This window comes from Lontra canadensis, unplaced genomic scaffold, assembly GCF_010015895.1.
Source record: "Lontra canadensis isolate GAN:19392208 unplaced genomic scaffold, GSC_riverotter_1.0 scaffold4, whole genome shotgun sequence".
In the NCBI taxonomy this organism is placed as follows: Eukaryota; Metazoa; Chordata; class Mammalia; order Carnivora; family Mustelidae; genus Lontra; species Lontra canadensis.
In genome coordinates, this window is record NW_022630998.1 from 7,370,277 (window position 1) to 7,393,114 (window position 22,838).

At 42.0% G+C, this 22,838-nt stretch overlaps 1 protein-coding gene and 1 long non-coding RNA gene across 4 annotated transcripts in view; one reads left to right on the forward strand and one right to left on the reverse strand.

The window, feature by feature from the left end:
• MAN2A1 (mannosidase alpha class 2A member 1) overlaps nt 1-11,119 on the reverse strand; it is a 166,611-nt gene extending 155,492 nt beyond the window's left edge. The window contains exon 1 of one of the 2 annotated variants that reach the window (XM_032845164.1): nt 10,478-11,119. In XM_032845164.1, coding sequence (XP_032701055.1) covers nt 10,478-10,612 — 135 coding nt within the window. In that variant the 5' untranslated portion in view covers nt 10,613-11,119. The remainder of the gene's footprint in view (nt 1-10,477) is intronic. The other variant, XM_032845154.1, reaches the window with a different exon arrangement.
• A 1,098-nt stretch (nt 11,120-12,217) lies between these two features.
• LOC116859685 lies at nt 12,218-21,289 on the forward strand. 2 transcript variants are annotated; one of them, XR_004381197.1, is made up of 2 exons: nt 12,218-12,426; nt 20,917-21,289. It is a non-coding gene; the product is annotated as an uncharacterized LOC116859685 (long non-coding RNA). The 2 variants fall into 2 exon arrangements; XR_004381198.1 differs by lacking the exon at nt 12,218-12,426 and adding an exon at nt 19,556-19,600.
• Nucleotides 21,290-22,838: the final 1,549 nt, after the last annotated feature.

Sequence of the window (22,838 nt, forward strand, 5' to 3'; positions counted from 1 at the left end):
GCAACAATTCCCAGAGAACTAGGGTCATGCTGTCTTATGTCATCTGGTCACTGACTGCTGATCTATGTTGCTAATCTGTCTTACATTTTTTAAGCTATGCCTACCTTCATGCACAAGGGTTGTTATTATGTACTATTTATACCACCTAACTTCATTCTGCATGGATGAATGACATACATTGTATTTTAGGATCTGATGATAAAAGTTCCATCAACATAAGTTTACCCAAGTAATTTTCAGAAATACATTAATGTAAAAAGAGTACAACGGTTGGTAGTGGAAAAAGCAAATCAACCTAAACAGTGTTAGTCTATTAAAATAAATGCAACTGACATGTGTAAGACAGTTTTTCATACAGAAAAGTTTTGGGGAGCCCTCTGAAGACAGTGTTGTTTTAAATATATAAACAGCCTGCCTCCAATCTTATTTATACTAATCATTTTCTGAATAAGCCCATTCTGTTCCCTACAGACATGAGAAAAGTAAGTGTCTAGGCAAGCCCCATCTGAGTTATTATAAATTCTGAATTTCCTAATGTCTCATTTCAAGCAGCAAATATTCTATAGTTTTACAAAGGCTTCCTACAGACTTCCTAAAAGTCCATCTGAACCATCCAATCTACAAGGGCAAGGTGGGACACGGTAAACACCACAGAAGCAACAAACATAACAGTAAGGCACAGTAGGATATGTTAAAATATAATGAAAACAGATTTCTAAGTATCATACAATCAGCTATCAAGATAAGTTAAGGATACAAAATTTCTCAGGTTCTTTTTAAGTCTTTTTTCTTTATTTTAAACAATTATTGGTTAGGTCTTTTCCCTTAAAGTTTTAAGAAATACCCTGCATTTCAAGTGTTCTTGTCATTGTAGGGCCCAACAAGTTTTCAAAAGTTGGCCTTGGGCCATAGACAGTTCTTATCTCTTCAGTTTGAGGGAGGAGGAGGGTGTGGTCAGCCCCTAATGAAAAAGGAACGGCTCTTCTTTACGATCAACAAGAGGTAGTTTGGGGGTACACAGAAATCTGTCTGATCTTCAAAACAACCTTAAGCTATGAATCCCCTATTTCAAGTGTTGCCTTTTGATCTTTAATAAATCCATCTCTCTTCATCTCTCTCTCTCTCTATCTCTCTCACACACCCACACACACACACACACACACACACACACACAGAGTAACCTATTTTCTGTTCTTATAACCTAGGGAAAAAAAATTATTTCACTCCATAATTTGGGCCAAAAATGAGAAGGGTCTTTTTTAGTTTCCTACTCAAATGCTTCTTTGAAATCTTTCTTTATGATGGTCTTATCTTTTCTTAGGTATGCTGATCAATGAGCTGGTTTCTGACAATTTGAATACAAGCTGCTTCATTTTATTAGCATCTGCTACACAATCATCTTAATACAAGAAGCATAACTTTTGGCTATAAGAAATGTTCCTTGGCTGTCTGCTCTCTTCTCACAAAGCACAGTCCCGAGTGAGCTCATCCACTCTACGCTGCTGCCTACCAGATCAGCATCTCCCTTCCCTCACCTCTCACTTGGGCACTGCAGCCCCCTTGGCTATTCTACTAACATCCACCTCATCATACACGAACCTGAGGTTGCCTCCCCAAACCAGGTTATCTTCCAAACTATCCCTTTCTGCAAGGGGTATTAGCTCATTCTCCAAATGCCCCAAAGGAAAAAGGTGGGAAAAATTGTTTCATTCAAGCCACATACCCTTTATAAAAATCTGTGAGAAAACCCCGATGCTTCTTTTTCACAAAATGTCTGTACATTTTCCTCTTCCTCTTGTTTCTAGCCATTTCGATACTGGTATAGGGATTTAGTGCCTTATGTCTGTATTACCTTAAACAGATTCTCAGCTGCCTTCCTGCTTCTGAGTCTTCCTACACACTGCTACCAGAATAATCTAGATTGAATACTCTTAGCTCCCTTCCAGGTCTAAAATTTTCTATGAAATTAATTCTCCAACACGGCTTTTCCCAAGCAGCTTCCTAACATACTCAGTAACTTTCAGTGGCTCACTATCATCTGACTCATGTAACTTCTCAGACTGGCTCCCGGGACAATTCACAATCTGATCCCAAACTACCTACAATGTCTTCCCAACCACTTCCTACAAGCACCAAAGACTCCAAATCAAACTAATCCCCTCACCTCTTCTCATGATTCCAGGCTCCTTCAAGACCCAAGCCTTAAGCTTATAACTCCACACTAAGATGTTCTTTCCCCCTGCAAAGTCCTACCCTATCAGAAAAGCCAAGTTCTGGTTCCAGGTCCTTTGGTCAACTTGAGCCAGGCCATTACCAGAACTTAGTACTGAATTTCATTTAAGGCCTCTGCCCTTATACCAAGAATTGAGGTGATGGACTCTTATTTTATTCTTAGCTCTTATATGCCCAGTACCTACAACAGTTCCTGATACATGACGGCTACTCCATAAATCTCTGTTCATTGGCAATAACTAGCATTTACTGAACACATACTATGTGCCAGGCACTGTTCTAACTCTTTTAATGAGTAATTAAATAACACTCAGCTGTCTCTAATTGTTTCACAAATGAGTTTCACAAATGACTGCCTCAAATAACTAAGATGCTCTTGCAAAGCAAGAAACATTATCTAGTACATCTATCATAATTTCCATAGTACCTAACACAAAGTAAATCGCAAATATGTGCTGAGTAAAGTACTGAATTATAGGCCAGGATGCATACCCCAGGTATGCTATGACTGGTTATGGGACCCAGGGCAAATAGATGAAGCCTGGTTTATGTGTCTCAGTGTCCTTCTCTGAAAAATCAAAGATTAAATTATCTGATCTGGAAGGACCCTCCCTACTCTAAAATTCTCTATCTGACTTTTTATATTATGACTTTTCTAGGGGTACTGGTAACCATTAAGAGAATGACTAGCTCCATAGATTGTCAAAATGCAAATTCAGGACTTTTTTAGAGAGAAAGTAATTCTGAGAATAATTCACATTCTCTGGCTTCCATCTTCTAATGTTCCACCAGTAAAAATGTCACCACAAAGGCCAGGACCCACAAATCCCCACATTTTTTCATACTTGTGATATGAAAGAACAGGAGTGAATTGCTGTGAAGTCTGTCTTCAGCCCTGAAGTACAGCCTCACCCTGCAGGAGGAGAGCTTTCCCCATCACAAAACACAATCAATCCTGGAAGAAAACATGAATTTAAAAGAAAGAAAATCACTGGCAAATTCCTCAGCTCTCAAGGCTCCTTATTCAGGACAATGAGGTTCACTGGTGGGACTAGGTTACATCTGGGGCTTGTTTTGCCCTTGGAAAAAACATTCCGTTTCTCTTGACTCCTAGATGCAAGAGACTTTTTCCTTCTGCAAATGAAGCCAGTGAGAAATCCACGTGCATGTGAAAAATGCTGAAATGCATACATTTAAAAATGGAAAGACAATGCTTAAAAATTGCAATACTACTCAATGAGACTCATTAAACTCATTCTTGTTGGGACTAAGTGTACTGCAATTGAATGATGATAGTGAAATCTCTGAGAACATAAATGGGGGTGTTGGCCTGTGCCAAAAGGAAAGAAGAAAGTCGCACATAACCTTCAAGAAGCATGAAGAAGTATCAAAATTAGCAAGAATATATTACTCTTCGAAGACTAGCAGTCCAGGGCCCCTGCAGACATCTTGGTAGTTCTCCGCCTCCAAGCTGAATAGCCTTCAGGGTCCCAGAGAGGACTGTCACCTTCCATCCTGATTGGACCCGGGCTCTCCCTCCACAATCTTATAACCCAAGCTGTCCGATTAGGCTCAGAATTCAGCCCATCTGTGAATTACAGCCAATCCCGAATACAATAAAGCTACGGTTTCTGATCTTGAGACTATGGATCAATTTTGCACTGTTCATGCCCCAGAACCCTCCATCCCACAGCAGTCTTGTAGTGAGAAGCCTGCAGGTGATCGAAGGGAAACAAATTAAACATGTCAAGCATGTCCATGCTCCAGCACAGAGGTTCCCCAAGGGTACCTGGGAAATCTATGAAACACGGATATAATACCAGTTTAAAACCACAGTCTCAAAACACAAACTAAGTTTCACTAATGCTTATCTAATAACCAGGTGACAAGCATTTTGTTTTCAATACATACCTCTGCTTCAACGGATCTAACCACACTATTTGCCTCTAATGTTAATAATAGAGAAATACTGTTTAAATCTGGGACTGGCAAACTTTTTCAGTCAAGGGCCAGACAGCAAATATTTTAGGCTTTGTGGGCCAGAGAGTTTCTGTGGCAACTACTCAGCTCTGCTCAACTCTCATGGTACAGAAGCAGCCAGAGATGATTTGTAGAGAAACGAGTGTGGGCACGTCATGAAATATTTAACCATTTGAAAACGAGAACCATTCTTAGCGTGTAGCCCCACAAGAACAGGTGGTGGGCCAGATTTGGCCCACAGTTAGCTGACTTAGGCAGAGCTCAAGACCAGAGACCTTGGGGACAAAAAAAGGAAGGAGAACATCTGCCAAGAACTTCATTCTTTTCCTACCCCACTTCCACCGTCCTTTCTTTAAAAAAGGCTATTTAAAACAAAATGAATTGAACAAGAAGGAAATCTCCGTTCACTTTATTTTCCAGTTTCTGTTCCTGCTTTTTTTCAAGAAGGAATACCAAATGCAGTAACTCGAATCATCAGCATTAACAGAAATAAAGCTTACTTAAAAAACCTTCAAACATCTCAAATTATGTTTGTGTATGACTTTCATACTACCTTATTAGTGATCAGTGTGTCTTTCCTTCTGTGCTAAAAGATAAGGGGACTAAACCTGGACTACTTTCAACCTCTAATTCAACCAGCAAAAAGTAAAAGATGATCTATTTACTATCACCTAGCCATGAAATTTTTCTCAGAATAAGTATATTCAATTTTAAAAAAGGAAATTTCATTATAATAATCCTCTATTTTTTCTTTAATTTACATATGAACATAATATCTACCCTTGTATTTTCTCCAACTTACTGCAATTTAGAATCCTGAAAACATAAGTGCATTTTTAGGCATTCAGAGAAAGGATACACCAAAAAATGCTAGTTATCCTTTTGAGTATTAGAACTAAGCCTTCTGATCATTCCTTCCTAAAATGCAAACTGATATAACACAGTGCCAGGGATATAAAGAATAGGCCTTTGGCTAGACTGCAGCCAAGTGATTTTCAACAGGTTTATTCCCCCTCCCCCCCCCCCAGAAAAGATTTAGCAATGTCTGTAGACCTGTTTGGTTGCTACAACCAGGAGAAGGAAGAAAGGTGTTTCTGGTTTATACTCGGTAGAAATTGGGATGCTGCTAAGCATTCCACAATTCACAGGACAGCCCCTACACCAAAGAATTATCCAGCCCCAAATATCAATAGCTATGAGTTTGTGAGGCAAAGGTAGAGTATTAAAGTTTTAAGCTAAAGTGCTTCGAAGTTGATCTTTTACTTAGAAAACGGTGTGTTAGATCTACAAATTCAAAGTATTTCCTAGATACCTATTATGAGTTTTTCTGCATAAAAACACAAATAACATTACATTTTATATACTATCTCATGACAGAGTTACAGTTCAACCTCAGGAGACTTAGTCCATTCAAATCAAATGATTTCCTGCCTATCATAAGGCAAATCTGGCAATTCTCAAACACTAAGTGTAAACACAATTCAGTACAATCAACCCTCAAATTTGTTTGAACCTCATCATGGTTTCAACCTCAAAATTAGCAGCTTGGCTTGAAGTTTACAACTGAAACAGAAACCCATTTTAGTCAAAATGGTCTAACTTCATGTTCCTGATCAACTTGCTAATCACAACTGTAAAAAGAAGCAAAATCCACTCTTTAGGAGTTCTTCCTCCTCTCTCCAGTGCTGTGTGTACTGTAAAAGCTGATGTGACCTGGAACTTGACCACCAAAACAGAACGGGACAAAAGCATAGGTAAGGCCTTTAAAATCCAGCAACCAGCGATCCTATCCCAAGCTGTTGAATATCCTCACATTTTCTTAAAGATCTCTCTGAAGAGAGGGAACAACAAGGTAAAGCTAAGACCACTGAGCTAAAAACTGAAAACTGAAGCAAGGGATAAGTAGCTGCTGCTGAACTACTACTACTAGGAAAAATCTCAACACTTAACTCCAGTCTGTCAAAAAAGGCCAAAGTTTTAACAGCTATCACAAAATACAAAAGCTGACTTAAAGTAAAAACAACCAAAAAAGTGGTGATTTTAGTCAATGTGCCCACAGTGCAGATACCCTTTAATGCTAATTAATGAGTCAGAGAGAAAATGCCCTTCAGATAATTAGGATTGCAACATCTCCCAAACAAAAGTATTTGTTTAGTCCCTGAGAGCGGTGCTGATCTGGGAACAACAAATTCAATTCAGTTAAAAAAATAATAAACTTAAGCCTTCAGACTAGATGCATGGATGTACTCACAGCTATTGTACAGGAAGTGAGCTTATCCTGGGCAAGGGGGTCCAGCAGAATTGCTGACTGACCGAAAGAGGTGGTGGTATAGACCAGCCTCTCCAGATGCTTCTATGTTCTTGCATTCTTCCTTCAGTGCCTGTTTGCCACCGCTGTTAAAGTTCCATCACTTGCCAAAGTCACAGATCTCAAACATTATACCCTCTACAACGAAACTAACTCCCTTACACATACCTGCACAAACCTCAGCGACAAAAGTTCATGGAGTGCACTAGAGTATGCAGAAGCAAAGACCATGTTTTTCTATATATCATCTTTAGGATTCTCAGATTTCTGAAAGCAAGAAAAAACAACTGGAAGACTAAAATCAACTTTTATCAAACATCTACTATGGACTCTTTAAAAAGTACTAGAGATGTAAAACATTTAAGCATATTTTTATATGTGTTTATTCACAATGAAAGTTAAAATCCAAAAGGCCTGAGTGGCACAGTCCCTTAAGAGACCATCTCTTGATTTTGGCTTGGGTCATGATCTCAGGGGTTGTGAGATCAAGCCCAGCATCAGGGTCCACAATGGGCATGCAGCCTGCTTAAGATTCTCTCCTCCTTCTACCCCTCCCTGCCTCTAAAAAAAAAAAATAATAATAATAATAATAATTCCAAAAGGCATAAGAGTCTCCACATTCCAAAGTCTTTTAATCAAATGTCTTAAAGACAGTCTCACTTTCTTGTTTGATAATTGTTACATGGGCAAGGAAGTCTAAACTTCACCTACACATTTTCTATCAGAGTTCTAATCTCTGAAGACACTTCTAAGAGTTAATATTAATCCTTATGGTCATAGTCTACACTAATTATTCAAAAACTGATTGTCTATTATACAAGATCTGATTTATTAATTTAATTCTCCAGATCCAAACTGAAGATATTAATAAGCGATCTATTACACACAATGTAGACAGTAAGCAAGTTGTAAAATCTGCTTATAAGAAATGATGAAGAATTTCAGGACTTTAACAATGTCTTTCTTTTCCATCTATTCGAATTTTTATATTACCTCAAAGCATCTTCAGGGAATTAGGCCCTGGTCAGCCTCTTAACTGCAGTGTAATTTTTGTTAATTTTTCTAGCTGAGATATATTAACCCTGAAATAGACACAGAAATATACACAGACAAGGCTGCCTGTTGCCTCCAAGCCTCAAAGAAATTCCCCAAAGAGCAAAAGGAAAAGCCTTCCAAAGACCATGTCAGAGGTAGGCTGTTCCTCCAGGATGGGAAAAATGGAAGCACCTTGAGTTGGGCCTACTGCCACTCCAGAGTCTGGCCAAGTGGTGAATAACACAGAATTGGAGGAGGAAGGGAAAAGAATGAAAGCCAGAGTAGCAGCAAATAGATTGCTCTCCATCTAGGATGGCTTTAAAACATATCTTGCTTACCAGATAACATATTTAAAACATTTAAACATATTTAAAACATATCTTGCTTACCACATTGCCTTAAAGAAACTAAAATCCTAAATCCTAAACTAAAATTCAGTGCAAATCAATCCCTTTCTAGATAAATCATTCCACTAGACACCAAAAACGATATGTAGTGATAGACTAGCTTGCTTCAGATTGACCAAAGAAATGTAATATATTGCAAGCTAGTTTTGTTATGTGTGGTGTTCTCATCAAATTAAGGTTTACATGGGATTTAGAAGTAATGAAAAAAATTAAAACTGACTCAAAAGGCTGGATGCTGTGCTGCATAATAGTTTTCATTACAATGTTTAGCTCTAAAGTGAGCAACAAGACATTCTGGGAGAGGTATAAATCTCAAGTGTTAAACGTTTCAGAAAAAGGAGCACATTCGTTAGAGCTTCATAATGAAACTTCTTTACCAAAAACAAAGAAGTCATAAACTAAGGAACCGGAGAGCAACATGCTCTATCTTCCACATCAGATCTTTTCTGCAGGCCGACTGGGACCTAAAAAGTAGGTAAAGAACTACTAAGAGTGTTGTATACTGGCTAGAAGCCTAGACTCCAAGGGCCATCTGTTCAAATCTCAGCTTTTAGCTGTGTGACCATGGGCAAGTTAATCTCTCTGTGCCTCAGTTTCCTCATCTATTGGGTGGTGGGGATCGAGTTTGTCCTGTAAGACACATAGGTTGATGTCAGGCATGTAAGAGGTTTACAGAGTGCTTATTCTGTCTACCTGTTTGGGGATTCAGTGGTTCTCCAAAACTAAATCAGCAAAAAAGTGCTTTCTTCCTGAATCAGAAATCCAGTCCTAAAAAATCTGAGAATGTCAACTTTGAGCCTAAAAAAATCCACCTTCCAAATCCTCTCCCCTTGCACACAAAACAGAAAACAGACAAGAGCCTTCTCTTCCAGCAGCCACTGTCATTTTTCATCAAACACATTCTGCTCTATCCAGAACTTAAGCCCCCTTAGGAGGACTAAGGCTGGATATTAAAATATTGGAATTAACTTTGCTTAAGATTTCCCAGTAACTGAATGAGTCACTCACTTCTTTAGAAACAGTAAAATGTCAAGGTTGCCAGAGAACCCCAGCCCCAGATGTTTGCATAAATCATTTCCAAGTGATCATCAAGTCAAAGCCAAAGGACATTATTCAAGATAACAGCTTAAGTAAAATATATCAGCTTTTATGATTTTACCTGTAATGAGGAAAATTCTGAAAATGTGATATGGGGTGGGGGAGGGAATCACAGCAAGTTTAGTGGCCAAATTATACATGTTAGGCAGGGCTTAGACGTCCTTTTCCTATGGCTTCAGAGGGTTTGCCCCATTTTAAACTTTTACTCAATCTCAGGAAGGCACTGGACAAACTATAAAGTCAAGATTTAAAGACATCCCATAGTGCTTATCTCACTGTATTTTCTAATTTTGACACGCGTTTACAATATTTTTAATACCTTTCACCTGCAAAATATTTCGAGGGCTCTGTACTGATCCACGAAGAGGTTTGTTTTGTTTTGTTTTCCACTTTCAGAATTCTGGTGAAGTTAGTGGTTTAGTTTCAATTAAATTCAAGCCTTTTGCCTTAATACATCACAAGAACAAATGGCAAGGATACTCTCTGGTCACTTACATTGTCACAAAAGAAAAAAAAACCCCGTCAGCTTGTTCACTATGTCTGAGTCAAGTAGTTGTTAGATCAGCTTGTCAGGGTTTTGAGTTCTGCCTGTTCATTCATTAGAGAATACTATACAACACCCAGTTTTACTAAAATTTCTGAAGTGTACAGGTCATGGGCAAAGAACTTGAATCGCACAAACAGCCGACTGTCTCTGTTTGCTTATTTTTAGTAACTTTATATAAAGACTTAGGACGGGTGGTTTCCCAACTCGATGTAGAATTTGACCACTGGGCGCAGGACTGAGCGCCCCACAGCTTCCGGCTGGAGTATAACACGCGCTTCCCTACTGGGCTCCCACGTCTGCTCCAAACAAACCCTATGTAATAGCTGAAGAATGACGACACTAAAATCAACCCTACAGATTCACATCTAAGAGGTCTGCAACACGTAATAAACTTTTGCTTATTTCTCGAGAGACAGCGGGGTGAAAAAACAGACCAGACAGGGTCAGCCTGATCAATTTCCGCGACTGGGGGCGCTCGGTGGGGGTCTGTGCAGCTTAACCGAGTGTGGGCCAAGGGGCTGCCTAACAGCGGTAACCCGGCGCTGCTCTCCAACCGGCAGGTGCCGGAGACCATCCCAACAGGCCCCAATGCGAGTGCGGGAACATGGCCACTGCCCCTGAGCGCGATCCCGCCACCGCACGCTGCCCGGCACTTTGTTAACTCGGCCGCCCGGGAGGAGGAGGCTTCCCGGGTCGCGGTCACCGCCGTCCGAACGCTGCAGAGCCCCGGCTGGAGAAGGCTTGGATCCTCCTCCGGTTCGTCCTCGCCCTGCCCCGGCGCGGAGGCTCGGCAGGAGGGAGAGGTCGCGAAGCAGCGAGGAACTACGGGCCCCCACGCCTACCCTCGCAGAGCCCCACGCCGGTGCTTACCTGGGGAAAAGAGCCCTCGCGGCGCGGGCTCTTGGGGTAGTCTAAGTGACCCCGGTCCAGCATCAGGTAGAGCGAGAAGATCACCACACAGAAGATCGCGCTGCCGAACACGGTGAACTGGCGGCTTAACTTCATTTTTCCTCGATAGACTCGGGGCCAAGACACTGTCCTCACCGAAGAAGGAAGCGGACTGTGGACTCCTGCAAGCGGCCGCCGGAGGCTCCCTGCTCCCGGGCTCCTGCTCTCTGCGCTTCTGGCTGTGGGTGCGGATCCCGACCGCGCTCCGCACCTTGCCTCCCGCGCCACCACACGCCCACGGCCTTCGCCCGGGCCCACCGCCCTCCCTGGGGTCGGGCGTCCCTCCTAAGGCGGGTCCCGCCTGCAGCCCGGAAGGGGCCCCCGCAAACTTGATCTCAAGCTCAGCGCCCGCACCCGGCAGGGTGCGCAAGGCAGGCAGAGAAGAGGTCGCTGTCCGGACTTCCTGCCACCGCCGCCCCGACCGAGTCAGCAGGAAAAGTTTTCTCGACGAGGGCAGGCGTGTCCCCCTCACCCAGGAGGTGCGGGATTAGCGGCTCTGGGGTCGACAGCACGGAGCTAGGTCCGAAAAGACTAGGGAAAAGGAACAGGGTCGGGAGGAGCCGGGCCCCACAACTCAGCGCCGGGACGGCCGGACCCGCCCCCGCGGCACCGCCCCCGCCAGAACGCCTTCCTGCTGCTGCCGGCGGGGCCGCCGTCGCCGCCGCCGCCGCCGCCGAGGCCAGGCCGGTGTGCACCCTGGGCGAGGGGACGAACGGATAAGGCAGGAGTTTCCTCCGAGCGCGCGTCCGCCCGCCGTCCTCTCCCGCCCCCCGGCGCCCCTTCCTCTCTCCTCCCGGACCCGGGCTGCGCGAGGAGGGCGCAGGGGGCGGGCGGCGGCGGCGCGCGGAGGAGGAAAAGGAGAGCAAGGAGAGGAGCGTCCCCGGAGAGAAGCCCGCTCCAGCTGCAGCCGCGAGTCCCCTTCCTCCTTCCCGCCCCGTAAATGCGGAGATGGCGGCGGCAGCTGCGAAAGGAAGCGCCGGTTCTCCAGCGCCACTCGGCGCTCCTACACCGCCCGCCACGAGCAAGAGGAAACAGCCGCGGCGAGGCGGCTGCTGGGTCAATAGGCGCCCGCAGCCCCGAAGCCTAACAGGCGGCTGGCCCCGCCCCCTCTCGACGCGCCGGGATGGGGGCGGGGCCTCCGGCGCCCAATCGCAGTGCGCCGTCCATCGGGCCCGCCCCGCGCCCGCCTTCCTGCACCCAGGCGGAGAGAAGACCTCAGACGGCTTTTGTGAACTGGCAGGCAACCTGGGTGGAGGTGAGGCCCTCAGAGGCCTTCAGGCGCCAGCAGCACCGGTTCTACAGGGGCTGAGCTTTCTCCCCACTTCCTTTTTACTGCCCAGCTTTCCTGTCCTTGAGGACCCGGGCCTGGCGTGCCTGGGACGGCAACTCGGTGAGGAGCTGTAGAGATAGAGGAGAAAGGGGCTTTGCGTTCTGCCCAGACTCATCTTTTTATGGCACGAGAACCAGGGAGCTTTTGGTGACCTCTTGGTGAAACCTGAGGTTAAGGAGACTGCCAAACGACAGCTGGCTACAGAGTCTCTGAGTGGACCCTAAGAAGTGATGCTTGTGCGGGTTATTTTCTATTGCCGCGCTGTTCCAAATCCGCCCTTTTTGACTGCTCTGTGAAAATGGATCTGAGCCCTTTTAAGTTAAGTTTTCCTTTGCCTGCAGCCTTTGAAGCTTTGTCAGTAGAGGGCGCTGAAGAGACATTACAGGAAGAAAAGGGATTTTCTTGCTGGTTTTGGTGTACGTGTAGGCAGGCACTTACAGCTTACCTGGCTTTCTCCACTGCCAAGCTCCAATAATGCTTGGAGGTCAGAAGTTTCCCCCTTCATCCCTAAGTCTAGTGCTTCTATGGTGGAGGCGCTAAGGTGAGCCACTACCCCATGAACATCTTTCCAGGCTCTTTAGAGACAAGCTTTGTAGTAAGATCCACAGGGCATATTTCTGCAGGTGTTTCTTCTCTGCCATTCAGTGAGAGGACTCTTACCTCTCCCATAAAGTCTGGAGGAGTTGGGGACCTTTCTTGGGGAACTCTAGTTACCAGCCCAGGGGCTAGTTATAAGGTTAGCTCCTTATAACTGCTATTTGTATATTCTCGAGGGTTGTCTTCCCACTAGTGAATCTCTCATTAATTCTCTGTTATAGTTTAAAATGGTTTTTGCTTAAGCCTTTTTATTTTTATTAAGCTTTACCTGTAACCCCAAGAGCTAGCTTTGGGAAGATGGGGTTAGGAATTTGGTTTGATTGGGCTTTTGGCCTGAGCTTAGCGCTGAACTCTTTGCCAAACGGAAATGAGATGCGAGTGATTCCTGGCACACAGAGCCTTCCAATTAATCAATTGCCTGTGGCTGATTGTGATTGAAGGACCAACAAGCATGTGCCTGGAGGGGGTGGTGCCCAAGTGACAGTGAAACTTAACTGTTACGGCTGTAAGGTGACTATAAGGATTGTGATGTGAGATGGATTCTTTTGAGTTCCTTTGAATACCTACAAAGAGGAATGACAAGCACAGATCAAAGTTATGGCACGAGAACCAAAGAGCTTGTGTAACAATTCTAAAAGAGGCTCTTATTATAGCAACAAAAACGGTGTTTCTGAAAATTGAACACAAAATTTTAATTTTGGGGTTACTGAATTACAACTTGCTTTGAATTCACAGATGTGCCAAGTTTCTCAAGTAAAAGTTCGGGTATTGATGATTAAATAATAGGGCTTCAAAACTCAGAATAGGTTGGACCCAGATGAAACTGGCAATCTTGAACCATTAAGTTATTCTGTGCCTCTCTTACCAATGTCAGTATGTTGCCCTCCAGTGTCTGAGGAGGTTGAAAACTTTGACAACCCCACCTTGGGACAATGCCTTGAGAGGGAATTCACATTCTCCTCACAACCCACCACAATCATCCTCTGTTGCCACTATACTCTTAACTAGGGTCAAATCTCAGCATGCTTCTGGGGGATAGGTGCACACTGTGGTGAAGGAAGAAATAAACACCAAAATTGATACATAGGCAGAAGAAGTAATTTACCTTGTTGATACTCTACCTATATTGATACACAGGTAGAGAATTGGAGAACATGTGTGGGAATGGCTTCTAAAGGTGTTAGACTACAGAGGATGGAGTAGAACACTATATTGAGCCAAATTTATTATTCTAGAGTTAATTATATGTTTCAACTTACACAGCTAGAGGTGATTCTAACAGTTCACTTGGTTGATTGATGGAAACTTGGACCCATTTTTTTAGTTTAAGGTGCCCAAGTTTCCCAGACACGTGGAAAGGGGAATCCAAAGATTTAGGAAAATGTTATTCTGGATTTACCATATACGACCTGCATACCTTTCCTCAACTGCATTCCATCAAAGGCCCAGAGACACTCCTTTCACTGAATAATTGAGAACTAAATTAGAGGAAGACATGTGTCTTTGAAAATCACTATAGATGTTCCCCTCTATAGGCCATGTATGACTACAGAGTATGCCACCAGTAAGATGGACTTTTTTATTTCACTGGAGATGACAGGACCTGAGAATAGCAGAGGACAAGCAGTGCTTAGGCACTAAATACGATGTGGGTACATTTGCCTTAAAGGGCAGCAGGTATGTACAGTCAGATGCCTTACCCCACAGAGATGCCCTAGGAAAAAAGTAGATAGCCAACCTAATTTTTACTGCTTGATATTTATAATAACAAAAGCTCTAGCCCGGGTAGGTAAAATCTAACTTTAGTCAGCAGAGTGGACAATCACAGCCTCTCATGCGGTATTCAGACCTAAACCAGTTCACAGACCAAGAACCCTTTGACTGAAGGAGAGTCTCCTTCAGGAAGGACCTTGCACAGATCACAGCAGTAGTACCAGTGATGGACCATCAGATCATGTTCAGATTTCTGCCATTATGGACAATGTCATAATAAACATCTATTTTTAATCCTTAAAAAAAGTAAAATATCTCAACATTTCATATTGCTTATATTTGGAAATGATATTTAGATATAATGGGTTAAATACATTATATAAAATACATAATTTTACCAATTCTTTAAAAAAAAAAAAAGAAAGAAAGACTTGTACCACTGCTACAATACCCATTTTAAATGTTCACCCAAGCCTTCCCCAAAGAGCTGTGAAGCCATCTACTAGAGTGACAATGTGCTGGAAAAAAATGAAATGTGTAGATCTTTTGAGGTTTACTAGACACCGGATCTGAACTGATGCTGATCCCTAAGAATACAAAATGCTACTTTTATGCTCCAACCACAGTTAATCTTGGTCAGTACTTAGATAAGTTTTAGCTCATGTTGGTTCTTTTAGTTCATTTGGTCCACACATGAACTTTGTAGTTATTTTCTCCATTCTAAAACTAACAGTATCCCCAAATAGGCTTTGTAACCCATGAGGTGGAGGCCATTATAGCAGTAAGGAGCCATGTGGGATGCTCCTGGAACTTTCACTGCCTTCCAAAATCTTAAACCAGAAACAATACCACCAGAAAGGACTTGGAAGAAGCAGGGGTGGTGATACCTATCACATTCCCATTTAACTCACCAGTTTGGCCACTGCATAAGTCACATGGATCTTGAAAAATGTGGATTACTGTGGACTTAACCAGGAGGTAATTCCGGCTGGGGTTGCCGTTCCAAGCGCAGTATTTTTGCTGGAACAAATTAACACAGTCCCTGCTGCTTGTTATACAGCTACTGATTTAGCTAATGCCATCTTCTCTATACTTATTTATAAAAATGAGCAGTAGTTGGCTATTACTTAACAGAGCCAATAGTATACGTTCACATTGTTAGTGCAGGGACACATCAATTCTCCTTAATATAGTCTACAGAAATGTTGATCATCTTGACATTCCACAAAACATCACACTGGTTCATTTTGGTTGTTCATTATGACAACATTATGCTAATTGGACCTGATGAACTGGAAGTAGCAGATATTTCAGATGCCTTAGTAAGATATATTTGAACTAGAGCTCAGAAGAAAACCATGAGTATGAGATGATAACTCTAAAGAGGTCCTGGCAGGTCCCCACCTTTAGGGTGGGACAAGTTCTGGGACTGTATAAGCTATACAAAACAAAACAAACAAAAAACCACTGAGAAGTGAATCCAAGCAAGTGATGTGGGTTAGAAATGATGTGGATTGGAAAAAAGAATAAAGTGATTGCTGCAGAGACTGGTCATACCAATCATGTGGCTATGGAAGGAAATGAACAGCCCAGCTAGTAGGAGAGGAACACTCTAAACCCTGAGTCAGGAATTGGGGAAGGAATCATTAAGCCTCTCTTGGCTCTCACTTAGAGGACACCTGTCCTGGCCTATCATCTCAGAATGCCTTTGTAACCTTGAATACCCATTCTTAACTTAAATCCTAGACTCCTAGATGTAAGGACTTAGATCCTTAGTTTTTAGACCTTAAACTAAGGACTGTTGCTCCTTCAGGTGGATGACTTCTACCTGAAATGACAGAACAAGATTAATTTTCTGGATATTAATGTGGTTCACCCCTAGCCTGGTATTCTCGTCAGTCCCCTATGGTCTCTCCTTCTTGTCTAAGAAAAAAAGTTCTCTTGTATGCTTTCTCCAGACCAAAGCCACTGCTGAATTTCACTGATTGCTGGATCTCTCATTCCCTCTGGACCCTACTGAAAAAATCTTAAAAGCTTTTCCTTCAGACACTGAAGAATTAAACCTTGATCCCTACGTCAGCAAAATGCCATTGCCGAAGTCACTAGAAACTTCTGTAATAGAATCTAGTTCACCAGGAACAGTCTGTACCAAAGGGCTAGGCTGATTGGCTCTTATAGCCAGATTGTCCTCTTCAGAAGCAGCACTGTAGCCTACTTTGCAGGAAATTATTTAGCTCTAATCAAGGAATTTGTCCACTGTAAGGGACACAAAACTGACCCACCCTTGTTGTCATAAATGACACTTAAACTCCTAATAGCAGAGTACATATGTGGGCATCAGACCTATACTTGCCTGACAAACATAAACCAGTGTAAAATCTCTAATGCAAGTGATTATAGACAATCATGTTGCCCTAGACCTCCCGCTGGCCAGTCAAGGGAGAATATACTCAAATGCTAACACCTATTACTGCTCTTAGATTAATGAATCAGGAAAGGTGGAACAATTATCTTCTACCTTAGAGAGAAAGCAGTGTGGCTTTCTCAGGTCGGTCTCAACAACACCTGAGACATACTTAGCTGTGTTGGCTCTGGATTGGGAGCCTTTTTACAATTTATCCTTCAAGTTAGCCTGACCATCTTGCTAGGCGTCATGGTCATGGTCACTTTCATCTGCTGTGGCCTAAGATGAATGGAAAATATTTGGTCCAAGCCCCTACAATCAATCAGTACAGTTAGTTAGGTAATCTCACAGGTGTCCTAAACTGAAAATAATTCTTACTTCAATATATGAGAGGTCAGAGGTAGAGTTTTGGGGGTACAGCCTCATCACAGGTAACCCACACCAAGTTACCTGATCTTCCATGTGTCTATGTAAGCCAGACAGGCATATCTGATCAGTCTTGGTGGAATGCCCTGCAATACCTCCATGACCAAGGAGAGAGAAGCTTCCTGTGAGCAACAGACTTCTATCAAACCATTTCTCATTAAGCTCCCTAGTTTCAGTAGAGCATAGGACTTTCCATCTTACTCCACCGGACCTCAATTATAGCTTCAAGCTTCTGTGTAAGTCTAGAAACTGTTGGGCTATAGTTTAGATGGCTTCTCAGGAACAGCTCAATCCATCTCTCCTGTCTCTCTCATTAGGTCCTTCGAGTTCAATATTGTCCTGTGGGACTAGAGCTATAGGGAGGTGACACCGTGCTGATATTGTTTTTATTTATTTATTTATTTTTAATTTATTTGACAGATCACAAGTAGGCAGAGGCAGGCAGAGAGAGAGGGGGAAGCAGGCTCCCCACCGAGCAGAGAGCCCAATGCGGGGCTCGATCCTAGGACCCTGGGATCATGACCTGAGCTGAAGGCCGAAGCTTAACCCACTGAGCCACCCCTGATACTGTTTTTAGTGTGTATGTAATAAGTTACATTAATCCAGTTGAGCATATTGTCATCTTATTGACTGAATCTCTGGAAGTGTGGCAAGCCAACCTAGTAGCTTCAGTAGTGATCCTTGTGGCTCTGTTAGCTACAACACTACAGCTTACAGACTATTCAACCACTTGTTAGAAGGGTAGTATTTTCCTAAACTGAAGAGTGAATAAAGCTGTTCTAATTTTCATGCAGAAAAACAGGGTGAGCAGAATCAAGACTTTGGCATATTAGGACAACCAAAGCCTACAGGGTTAGAACAAGTGGAGAGAGAGATTGAAGACAGAGGAAAAAGAGTTAAGTGAAAGATCAAGGTAGTAGAGAAGAAGGTACAGTGATGGGGACCAATAGCTCTGGAAGAGAGAATCACTCTGGACAGGAAGAAGACCCCCTCCCCAGTCCCTCTGAGGCCAAAGAAATCAGCCTTCTCCCTGTTCTTTCCTATCATAGAGCTCCTGTGGTCTTCTGGTCTCTTACCAGGTCTCCTGACTAATCTTATCCTACTGTTACCACTTTTTCAATGCTCTATGTTCTAGGTGTGTGAAAATGTCAGCCACATGTTCTTGCCTAAAATCCATCAGTAGTTTCCCAGCACTTTCAGATCTAATTCAAATCACAGTAGTATGAACCCTAAGTTTCTTCACATTCTGATCTCTGCCTTTCTATCCAACCTATCCTCCCACCCCCGCACTTTCACACACAGTCCTCATGCTAGTCATGCTGAACAACTTGCTTTCTTCCTGTTGAGACAAAAAGACAGGGCCACTGCGTATGATTGTACAGACCATGCATAGACCATCCCTAAGAGGTTCTGTGTATATCGCTTATATTGTCAATTTGCATAGTTACTAGAATTATCTTCTGGAAGATGGCAGTAGAGTATCTTATTCTAATGAGATTAATATAATATTAATTAAATATTATATGTTTAATTAATATATAATATATTAATTAATTAATATTAATTAAAAAGACAATTTTGTGATATAGGGAAATAAAATACCTTGAAGAAAGACCCAATTTTATAACAACTTGAGCAAAGGTGTACCTCAGTTCCTTGTCTTTATGTTTAGAATACTTTTCAGCAACCTTGTCCATCAGCAAAATTCTACTCATTCTACACAAAGAAGCTCAAACACTATCTCTATCTCTTCAAATATTACCAGGTATTTGTAATAACTATTTACTTCATGGTCTAGAAGTATTTGTGTTCTTATCTCTTCTCTGAAATATCTAGTTTTGTGGGATTTTTTAAGAAGATTTTATTTATTTCAGAGCACGCAAGCAATCAGGGAGGGATGGAGTGAGAGTGAGAGAGAATCCCAAGCAGACTCCCAGCTGAGTGCAGAGCCCAACATGGGACTCTGACTCACAGCCCTGAGACCATGACCTAAGCAGAAATCAAGAGTCAGATGCTCAGTTGACTGAGTCACCCAGGTGCCCCTAATGTTGTGTTTTTAATGTTTGTCTTTATTCATTTTAACTTGAATGAGCACATGAGGTGTTCTGGATCAGAGGCAGATTCCTTACTACCCCCAGAGTAAATAAGAACGGCATGCTCCACTCTCCCGCTTGCTCTAGGTCTTATCCTTGGGGCGATATTATGAAATCCAATGAAATTTTTTCTATATGAGTGGCCAGATACTCTCTAAACAAGGGACAAGAAGTGATTTTTCTTTATAAAGATAAAGGATGCAAGTGTTCCTCCTCATCTCCTAAAAGGTTCTCCTTTTTACTCCAGATAATTCCAAGCTCTAGGGTCTCATTCCCAGCTGGAATTTAAATAATTGTAAGGATAACACTCCAGTCTCCCTAACACCTTCAGTGGAATTAACGTAGATGCCTATCCCAGGATATAATATTTTGCTTTGGGGAAGATAAGAGTTTTATTCGCTCTTTGAATCAGAACAATTAGCTCTGTCATTAGGGAAACAAACAGCTAATCTTTATGAGATGAGAAAATGTATCTAGGAAAGGTAAAAGCAAACATTCTCTTTAGTGCACATGTGTCTATGGCTTAGGAGGCTGGAACTTTTTACACAAACACTTAAAAAAACAACTAAGTTTTATTTTACCTTATCTGGAAGCTGCGTGGGGGCAGGGCCCATATCATAAAGATTCAATCTGCTTCCTTCTCCAGGACACATAGCTTTTGTGACTTTGGAAAAGTTATATGATATCTGCAAAGCTCCATTTTCCAACATGCCACATTGGGATAGTGATGTCTATTTTTTATCATTTCCTGGAGGATTACAAGAAGTAACAAATGACATGTTAGGAAAACATTCCCCAGATACCTTCCATTTTCTCTGGAAAAAGGGAAGAACAGTCCCATGAATAAGTGAGTAGAACAGAGAACATTCGAAATAACCACTACGGGAAGTGGATAATGGAGTCCCCATGGATAATGTGGACAGCATTGATATGTCATGGAGCAAGTCTGCAATCTTCTTTCCCTGTTATTGATCCATGGGTTGAGAGCCCAAAGAAAGTCGACTGTGAGGATGATCCAGCAAGAGTCGTTTGCATCACAATGCAAGAACAATGTCCATGTGAGGAGTGCTCAGGGTAGGAACATACACTATTTCTTTACCTACATAAATATATGTTCACACCTGAGGTTTGTTAAAATGGACAATCAATGTAATCTTGAATAGGAATAGAGAGGCTGGGGTGAGATTTCTGGAAGTTATGAGGTCTAGCTCCAGTCTTCTGATGATGAGAGGGCCTATGGCTATACAAGAGTCTCGGGTTATATTTGGTAAAACTGGAAAAGTTATCTCTTCCCCTGCCAGCTGCTATTCTAAGTCTGACTGAACATCATATCTAAGATTAAGATTTGGAAGGGGTTAAGAACTTAAGAAAATTTTATAATTACAATTGCATAAAACTATAAAGGATAGAGGGTTCAGTCATTTTATCTCCTCCCCATCTGGAAAATCAATCTTCCAAGGGCCAAGAGCACCTCTACACATTATTAGTGTATGTCAAGAATGCAAGACTCCTGACAACTCTTGACTTGGGTCAGCTTCAGGATTGGGTTTGCAGTGAACAACCTTGAGCAAGTAAGCCGTATCTTCTCCCAGACAAAGAGCCAGCTTAGTTACCAAACACTATAAAAGCTGTAAATTCTCCAAGTTTGGTATTCCTTGGCCTGTAACAGAAATCCACTTTGTGTATGGCAGCCATCTGGATCCCTTCCTTTAGGCCCTCTGGGATTTGGGAGACATGAGAAACTAACACCATCATCATGCTCATGCTGCTTTGACATGCTTTTTTGTCTCTAATGCAGGCATCTTGTGTTTTCTTCTGGCATCTATGAAAGAGTGACAGGCCCCAGACCCACCACAGATACTGAAACTACTTGCCTGCCTAAGAGAATCATGACATTGTTGGAATGATCTTCACCACCCTATGCTTTCCCTTCCATGAAAGGAAGCTGAGAGACAGGATGAGTCCAGTAATGTAATTAACTTCTGAGAAGGTAAGGGAAAGAGAGCTAAAGGAAGAGTGCTTTTTCTTCATAATGTTTCCTCACTATTTGAAATTATTTATTGACTTACTTTATGTCTGTCCCTTCTAGTAGAATGCAAGCTCCTGAAAGTTGGGGACCTTTTGATTTATCACTGTATCTTAATGAATAAAGTCTTGTCTAGCAATGTCAAGGCTTAATAAATATTCATTGAATGAATTAATGATTATTTGGGCCTTGAGTTACTAGTTGGGGTGAATTGGTAGCACTCAAAATGGATTACTCTGGCTCATAATAGAAGTCTGTTTGCTCTCGAATGGCATTTAAAGCTATTTCTCTTGTCTTTGTGAATCAGCACTGAATCTTTATGTTCCTATAAGGGTGTGGGTTTTGGTTTTTTTTTTAAGATTTTATTTATTTATTTGTCAGAGAGAGAGAGAGAGAGTGAGCACAGGCAGACAGAGTGGCAGAGGGAGAAGCAGACTCCCTGCGGAGCAAGGAGCCTGATGCGGGACTCGATCCCAGGACGCTGGGATCATGACCTGAGCCGAAGGCAGCTGCCTAACAAACTGAGCCACCCATTTATTTATTTTTTTTTTTTTTACCAAGTCCTTTAAAGAGAATTTCCCCCAAATTATTTTACTAATTATCTTCATTACTAAAGGAAGTCCAATATGGGGATAGAAAGAAATTATCTCTATATATTGAATGACTAGTATATGTTCGGTGCTTTACCTGTACTGCCTCATTTAATTCTTACAACTCCGTAAGCTTAGTATATTAATATCTATTTTATTTAGAAAGGATGTAGACACAGAGAAGTTAGACAACTTGCTTTAAGGGTACATAGATACTAAATGGTATAGCTTATTTTTTCTGGCTTCAAACTTTTAAGTACTGCATTTTACAGAGTTATGATACTTTATACCTTGTAAATAGATTTTCTAAAATTAACATTTTGGATGTCTATCTGTCAGGTAAACAATGTGTAAACAAATAGAAACAATTTTAAGTATTTTCGTGAAGGAAGGTATTTAATAGAGGGTGCTTACAAAAATGAATGGACAGGATTGGAGAAGCAAGTGACAGACAGTGATTCCAGTTCAATACAGAGTTGACCTATCAGCAGAGCTGTGACTGCTGAGGACTTTTGGAATACGAGTGCTAATAACATAAGCCTGCGATAGCAGGCAGAGCCAGAAAGCTACTGCTGTCCCAACTGCTTATTGTCTTTCAGGGGGCTGAGTAATGGGTCATGAACACTGCTTCAGAAAAATGTTTGAGTGACTTTAATTATTAGGGAAATATAGCCAAAAGTGGTCACAGAGATGCCCCAAATTCTCTTATGTTTTCTAGATCTTGCATGAATGTATCTAATTGCAGACCTAATTCATATCCATAGCTCTAGGTGCAAAGAAGTCTAGAAACAGTTGTAAGCTTCCATTCTCTGCATTATGAAAGATGCCATAAGAGGAGGGTGGAACCGACATTAAGTGAGCCAACCTGCAACATTTACCATGGGCAGTGTTGGGAGAAATACAGACACAAATACATATAGGAAATACACAGAATTGGTGAAGATGTTTAAAACTGACTCTGTCCAGGAAAACCTATAATAGTAATTATTTATTTGAATGCCAAACTCCTGACATTAAAATCTTTATGGTTATGATTTGTCTTGGGGAAAATATATGCACATAATTACTAAGGCCAATAAGATATCTAAATATGCATATATCAGA